The 8,298-nt window shown below is 41.8% G+C and overlaps 1 protein-coding gene across 1 annotated transcript in view; it reads right to left on the minus strand.

Moving 5' to 3' along the window:
* Positions 1–8,298, minus strand: part of PGBD5 (piggyBac transposable element derived 5) — a gene marked incomplete at its 5' end in the record, with an annotated part of 28,565 nt that overhangs the window by 9,974 nt on the left and 10,293 nt on the right. Inside the window, one exon of the mRNA XM_010143162.1 lies at positions 6,280–6,460. Within this exon, the coding sequence (XP_010141464.1) occupies positions 6,280–6,460 (181 nt within the window). The remainder of the gene's footprint in view (positions 1–6,279; positions 6,461–8,298) is intronic.

Consider the following 8,298-nt stretch of genomic DNA (forward strand, 5'->3'; position numbering starts at 1 on the left):
ACTGAAATAAATTCTCCTACATGACTCCGACATGGTGCTGTTAATCACAATATACGTAGCTGACAAACGCTGGTTTAATCTACTGCTTCACTGTGCTGCCCAGTTCTTGATTTTCATCTCACTACTCCTTGCACCTGCATCATCTGGTTTGTTAACGAAACACTGCTTAAGCAATTAAGAACCAATCGAACCACTGCTTGGTTTAAAAAATGCATGTGTGAGAAGAAAGGACAAGATGGAAACAGGAGTGCAGTGAAAATGTCTTCTAGGGAAGGAGATAAACCAAACAGTCCTATTTGAGCGAACACTGATCTTATCCTGCGCGGACATCAGAGGGTCCACAGGTGACACATTCTGCCGCTCACAGTTTCCTGACCTTCTTATACGCAAGAAGCAACAAATAAAATCCAGCATCACAAAAGATGTCTCAGTGCAGCCAGGTGGGCACAAACAAGATTTAGAAACAACATTAATAATAACAATGCTTGAATTTGTCATTAGACTGTAAAATAATAATGGCCTGTTTCTGTCAGTCCAAGAGAAGCAGATCTTCTTGATCAAGTTAACTGAACTCAGGGAAATCTTGGACGGAAATTTCTTCAGTCTCCCTAGGTTTGTGTTAACCCATCTGTGTGGGCATGGGAGCAGGTGGCATGTGCACGTATCTTTCAAATGGCAGCATAGGCTTGTAGGAGTTTAAAGCTCATCTGTCAGGTCAGTCTGCTTGACCAAATCTTTCATCATGCTGAAGTCTGTACGTTGGATAACTGGATATCCTTTCAGGGGAAATGCTGAGTCAGACTACAGCCTCTGGCTTTCCCTGAGCATGTTACCTCTGTTCTTGGTTTTCCATTTATGCGGCTCTTCTGCCCATGTCTTTCTGGAATGACATAAGTTCTTGAGTACAGGTGCAGCCTTTGTCCTTGGTTCATATAATGCCTGACATGCTGAGCATCTTGTCAACAGCTCACAGACACTACAGGAATATTAATTAATAATTGCTAATAATCATTAATTGTTTCAGTTGCTGTGGGCAAGTCTACAAAGACTTAAAGCTCTTGCGTCAGAAATTTAAGACAGTCATGTCAGAAGATAACCAACTCAGCAACAGGTCAACTTCATTCTCAAAGAGGAAATCCATACTCCATCAGTTATTTCTAACGAATGAATCAAACCCTGGAAACCCCTAAGCTCCTTCCACAAAAGACAAGAAAAGCCTGATGGCGATAGGCTTACAATCAATGTAAGAGGAACTACAACACCAGTGTAAGGCTTTTTTTTCTTTTTTAAAAATTATGTCTTGTCTTGCTAAAGAGACAAGTACAGGTCATGCACCTGCAAACTTTAGCATTAACATAACAAACTTTTAGAAAGCTTTCTTCCAGCCAGTATTAAGGCCTTCCCGCTCTGATAACAAGCAAGGCCGAGAAGAATTTCCTTAGCTGCCTAAAGTTTATGACTCGCTGAAGGGTGATACTCTCTCCACTCCAGGAGACTGCAATGTTATAAAACCAAGCCAATAACTACATTATTGTGCTAGAGTTTCAAAATAGCAACAGCCATCTCTGAGATCCCATAATAATTAAATGTAGCCTTTCCTTTAGCTCAAGCAATAAGTCTGCAGAAAGCCACCAGCAGATGTTTCACTCCTCATTCAGAATAACGGGAAACTTTTCCTCTCTCAGGAACACACTGTGTAACCTTCCTGCTGTAAACCCTAGAAAAGTGCAGCACTTCTGCAGATTTACTAGTGTCTCTCATCATGGATGACACCCTTAATCTGTAGAGATTTTTTAAAAGCACTCAGTTACTATAGCAATAGAAGCAATAAAAATGATGCCCATCTGGCTCAATCAAGTTTTTGTGTGTAATTAAATCAGAATCACAACAGGTGTTTGCCACATACACAGGAGTCAATGGAGACAAGTTGTCCTCCTCTGCTCTTAAACCGTAACTGCAATACAAATGCAGACACCTAAGTGAGCTTTGCAAAGATGAGGAGATGTGGTATAGTCATCCAAGATTCATTCCCAGGGTCTCCAGGCTCCACAGAGCTCGTGCTGAAGCCTGTTTCACCACATCTTCATTAGTACCATTTGGAAAGACAGCCAGGCTCAAGCTAGCTCAGGCAAAAATTCACGATCTGTCATTATTTATCCTGCACGCAACGCTGGGTCAAGTCAGATCTAGGACAACTGGGGAGCCTGTTGTGGGAAGGGGATCAGAGCTTGCTTTAGTCTACATACTGGAGTTGCAGGATCCTGCAAAGTTTGTGCAGTGCCACAGTCCCCTAGGCTGACACCTTCTGGAGCTTTGCCAACCCCAGCCATTCTGCAGACAAAGCCAGCTGCTCCTGTTGGTTCCAAAAGTGCAAAAGGGACTTTCAGGGGTCACATGTTCAAGGGAAGCATGGGACACAGGGCTTTAGGAGATGCTGTCCTCTGTAAGAGACAACACTAATGCTTAGAGGAGGGAAAAAGGGATCTGCACTATGAACATGCGTCACAGCAAATTACAATGACAACTGTCTGCTCATGCAACAGAGAATCTGGGGCACTTCAGCGCAGGTTTCCAGCTCTATTTAGAGGCCAGAGAAAGAAATGCTTTATAATGTCCCCTGAAAAAAATAAAAAAGGTCTATTCAGGTTTTTTATTTTGAAGAAGATCAAAGTTTCCTATCTTATTTTCCAAAGATTTCTCAGCTTTTGATATCTTCATAGATCATAGAATTATGTTCACCAACATCCCTTTATATTACTAGGCACATAATCTCTACTGTGGTACAGTGAAGGTGCTACACAGCAGACTTTCAATAAAAAACACTGGTTTCTGCAGCAATGCATGTGTGTGTTTCAGTTAGGAAAAACAATAGTTTCCAAACAAAAGGTTCCACAGAAGTCTGCATAGGATCTCAGGATCTCATGGATTAGATAATTCAGGTTGGAAGGCGACTTGGGAGGTTTCTAGTCCCATACCCTGCTCCAGGTAGGGTCAGCTGTGAGTTCAGACAGCACTGCTCAGGGCTTTATCTTGTCTGGGCTTAAGACCTGCAAGGATAGAGACTGGACAACACGTCTGGGCATCCTACTCCACTGTCCTCAGAAAAACCTTTACATCCAGTCTGAATCTCTTTTGTTTCAGCTTATGCCTGTTCTTTTTTATCCTTTCACAATGCATCACTGTGAAGAGTCAGTTCCACTCTCTCAACAACCTCCTTAGGTAGCATAAGGCTGCTGTTGGGTACCCCTGAGGCCTCATCTTTTCAGGCTAAACAAGCAGTTCCCTCCCCATAGCAGAACATTTGGCCCAGCCCCTGGTCAGGTTGGTGGCCCTCCACTGAACTTACCCCAGTTTATCAATGCTTCTCCTGTACTGGGGGGTGTGTTGTCCAAAACTGTGCTGAGTAGGAGGTAATAACCACCTCCCTTGATCTACAGGCTACACTCCTCTTAACACATCCCAGGATAGGGTTGACCATCTTTGCTGCGAGGGCATGCTGCTGACTCATGTCCAACTCACTGTCTACCGAGACCCCAGGTCCTTTTCATCAAGAATTTTGGGAGGAACTAATACATTTTCAGAGAGTGTCTCTTTCTACATTTTCCAGAACTCCCCTTAGTTCCCTTAAATGTCAGTTTAGGTTCCCAAAAAGTTTACAATTTCTAAGCAATAGCTTATTTAAATCTCTCCCTACTTCTCTGTTGATAGTCATAAAAAACCACCAAACAGTATAAAGCATTTAAGATCAACACCAATTTCTTTTTGTTTTCAGTTCTCAATGGGATCTTTCTACTGCTGATCCTGCTCTAGCCCAGGAACTAAATTTTCTTGAACAAGAAAAGTAAATTTGTCAGTTTAAGAATGTGACTTGAACTGTCATGAGTACCTGATCATAGATGCTTTTAACAGGCTTTCGTGACACTTCTTGGTCAAGGTGTGGCCTTGTTCAGATGCAGTTGGCTAAGCCACATCCAAAAAAGCATTAAGCTCATTCCTAAGGGTCGCTGTGTGATACGTTAGGAGACGCCTCTCTGCTGAGTCCAGACTTCTCTGCCTGCCTCTCCCCAGCCATATTGCCAATGCAGTAGGATCCCAGCAGGTGCTGGCTGCTTTGCAGTAGAGTCAGTAAACACCATCTCCTCCAGGGCTCTTACTGACTTCACTACTGCTTGACATCTCTAGCATCTTACCTCTCCCAGTATCTCGTAGACCTTCCAGTTCAACATGCCCCTGGAAAAACCTCTGAGCTAGCCCCTAGCAGCTCTTGGCAAACACAGACATCCCATGGCCTTACTAAACAAAAAGACTTTCACATTTTGCCCATGACATTCTTTATATAGGAGAGCCATGCTAGTTTGCGAAGCCAATAAACCTCCTGTCTTAGTGTCTATCCCCCACCCACCCCATAGCTTCACTCAGATCTGAAATTTAATTTCAGAAACAGCTGCCAAATATCATAAAAAGTCTCATGAAGCCATATAACAAATCATGAACCAAACTGAAATCTCAGTATAGGATTAGCATATCTAATCAGATAGTATGTCAAAATCCCATGCTTTAAAAGGACATTACTGAATTTGCTACCTGCTAGAAACTGTTAACTGGAATGACCTGTTCAGTGTAATGCCAATGAGTAAGTCACCCCTGTGAACAATGTGAATTATCTGTAAGTAACATACACTCAGCTGGTTTAGTAGCCATGCATCTTTTTCACTGGGGTTTTGGACCATCTGGGTCATACCATAGTGTCTTTATCTTTCTCTAGCTGAGCATAAAGGATGCAACTCAGCAGTCAAGTTTTTGTCTGTCAGTCTTTACATTTAAACCTGACACGTCTCAAGTACTAGAAGTATGTGGGTTACCCTCTACATTTTTTTGAACCCACATTTTGCATCATTGCTTTGTTAGTCTTAAAAATGTAATGCTCCTAACCAGCTGTGAAAACAGTAATTTACTAAAGAACAGTCTCTGCTCAGAGGAAAACTCCAGTGCGCTATCAATATGCTTGGCTTCTTTCCCACTTGGCAGCTTGCAGCATTTGGGAAACCATGACTTTTGTGAGAACATGGTGGTAGTATTCCACTGTACCCTGTGAGCTTCCTGCTTACCTAAAATAATGTAGGAGCTACATCCTGCATGGAGCTCAACAGCAACAGCCCTCAGTGCCAGTGCAGTCTGAAGTGCTTGGCTATAGCACAGGTGCAGCTCACTGGTGTTCTAATTTCAAATGAGAATCAAGACAGTGTCTCAGTTTCCAGTCTTTTCTCCTGCTTTGGGCAAAGTTTCATTGATATAAAGCTCTAGGTGCATTTCATTTTCTGCAATGCCAAAAAAAACCAAACCAAAAGCAAAACTTGGTCATCAACGGTGTGTTGAAGTGGGAAACAGTCCTGTAGCCTCCTCGTACATGATGCATAATGGCAGCCCCTAGTCTTACTGGTATGAAGGATCTATTCTACACAACAACTCTGAAAGGCTGTGCTGACTGAAGAATGAGCCAAGAGTTACACCAAGATGACTTATAATTGACTGTTAAGCTTGCAGGAGCCTGTAATTTAAGGGGAGTCACAAGTTCGTAGCATTTCTGAAAGTAAAGTAACGTGTTTTTTCCACATCAAAGGTGAGGGGGCATTTGACAGAGAGGATGACCTGGGATTACTCTTTGCACTAGCAAGAAACTGACTGGGAGAGTCATGTCGACGGACATTCTGCTGGCAAGCGTGCTTCTGCTAATGTACAATTTATTATGCTTTCAAAACTAAAAACTGTCCTACCAAGGCATGTTGATATCAGCAAAAAAAGGCCAACTTTGCTAGGGCTTTCGCAATGGCATGAAACGTCATTGAGAAAAGTCACATATTTAACAGATATTAAACCAGCAAGGATTTCTAAGACACACCTTTAACAAATCATCCCATGCCTAGGTCTTTCATAATAGGAACAGAAAAAGCACAGACAGCTGGGAAATCATTGAAAACTGCTCCAGGCCATAGAGAAGATCAGACCTCACATTTTTAAGGCAAAGAACAAAAGCAAGGGCTTTAAATAACCTTATTTAAAGTTTTTACATCTTCATTTTGAACTTTAAGAACACTTAAAGAGCAACTTAGAAAGTCCTCTGTGTAGTACCTTTTCATGAATGAAAACTTTTTTTAGACATGACCAACTTGTCTATACAAGGAATTGAAATATCAGTGAAGCCCTTTGGGAGCTTCTCTCAGTGGCAGGAGGCCGCTAGGTCTGTCATCATTAAAACCCAGTGAGTCACCTGATACACACCTTGCTTCTCAAACTCTTCAAAGAGATTCAGGCTGGTAATGCTTGGGCCAGTGAAGATGATGTAGTTCTTCCCCGAGGCATTCTGACAAAGGCTCTTGGCCACCATGCTGTGAAGCTGCGGTTTGTTCTTCAAAGCATCCAGCCCGTCAACACCACCCCCTTCTTTGAGATGGACATAAATCTTAAACGAGAAATGATAAGAAAAGTCAGGTTATAAGGAATCCAGAGGGCGCGGATGCAATTGCTAACATACCTGCTCAGTTCAACTGGAGACAAGCTGAGCATCAAAGCAGCAGATACTTTTCACAAATTGCTAATTAATCTAAAGTTCCTTTCAAGGAGCTATTGCTTTAAAACCAACTCAGGTTAGCTGGCACCACTACCGATAAATACAGTGTCCTTCACCTCAGCTTAAAGGCTTCCTGAGGTTATGGTCACTGTTGTGTGGTTTAAGATTGGCAGGAAAAGACTCTAGTCATAACTGAGATTACATGTGGTACTGAATCTGAATAAGCTTTAATGCTGCCAGTGAAAGGAAAGCACAAGAACTTGAGTTTCAAAAAATGCCTCTACAAGACGACCAGAAGGAAATGGCTTCACTGCAGTAATGTTCAGATTTATTTCTGTTGGCAGCAACCATTAGGCTGCTATGCAAGTGCGTGTGCACGCCTGTAAAAGAAGCCAGCAATACACATATTCAACCAGCCAGAACATCCTCATCAAATTCTCCAGGCACAGCACTAATTCTTAGATCCTTTACTTAGATCATGATTTGGAGACAGCCCACCAAAATAGATTGAAGCAGGAAGCAGGGTACAGCACAATATGATGCTGCTGTTCACAGGGAAATGCCCGGCTCATTTGTAGCAGGCTGCAGTAGCTTTAGCATGTATCCTGCTCCAGTGCAGTCCACATCACTATGCATTTCAAGAGAGCTGTAACCACCACCTGTAAGTGGACATATATGCTTGTGCTAGAGTGTGGGAACATAGATCCCTTAGTAATGTGACTATAACTGAACACAGTTCCACCAACTGAAAGAGCACTGAAGTAAATCTAGTGCTTCATTCCTACAAGTGATACCTCTAGAAGAAGAGTCTTCTGCATTGTCATGCAGAGGGAGAAAACACATAACCCTTCCTATGTACACAAGCCTTCGATTATGTTTCACTGACAGAATTTTACAAGGATAACTTTCACCAAAGTTGAACACCTATTAAAATCAACTAGTCATCTGACCTTCATCTTGTTCTAAAAGATGGCTGCTGGAAAGAGAAATGAGAAGCAGCAGATGCTATGCTCAGTCACTCAAACAGTACCGTAACACCACGGCACCTGTAAAGATTTAAAAACACACACAAATGCAAATTTTCTGAAAAATCTGCTCAGGCCTGCCCTCGTGTCTTTGTCTCTGAAATTTTACCTGTGAGAAAAAAAGTGGAAACTTGCTCAGTATTGAGGGGCAGGGTAAAGGAATTGTACCTTGTTTGTTGGAGTGATGTATCAACAATGAACTTTTGTTAGATTTGCTTGAGACTGCAACCAGCCAGAACACGCAGTGTTGTTTCCCCATATATGCATCTGTCTCTTTTACTAACGCACCCCTTCATAAAGTTCATTACAATGCTCAGAGAACAAAAATGCTCACGTTTGCAGTAGTGCTCCCAGTAATTTATATCTCCATGATCTTAGAGAGGAACAAAATTCAATTAAATAGCTTCTCTCTGTTTAAGATGGTGTACATCCCAGCACTGATATTCTAGATATATTAATGTAATATTCCCTAGCAATTCATGCATCACAGAACAGACCCCAGAGGAGTGTGTTATGCATGAAATTTCTGAGAAATGAGACATAATTTGTATTTTGAAGTTATTGATGTGCTAAAGAACAAAGTTTGTGCAATGATGAATGCACACTAATTCCTAATATTAAAAGGAAGTTTAAAATATAAGTTACTTATCTTAAAAAAAAATTCCTTTTTCTGGTGGAAACAGTTTCCAGATGAGGGCAAAAGCA

This window comes from Buceros rhinoceros, unplaced genomic scaffold (genome assembly GCF_000710305.1).
Source record: "Buceros rhinoceros silvestris isolate BGI_N320 unplaced genomic scaffold, ASM71030v1 scaffold1729, whole genome shotgun sequence".
Classification (NCBI taxonomy): Eukaryota; Metazoa; Chordata; class Aves; order Bucerotiformes; family Bucerotidae; genus Buceros; species Buceros rhinoceros.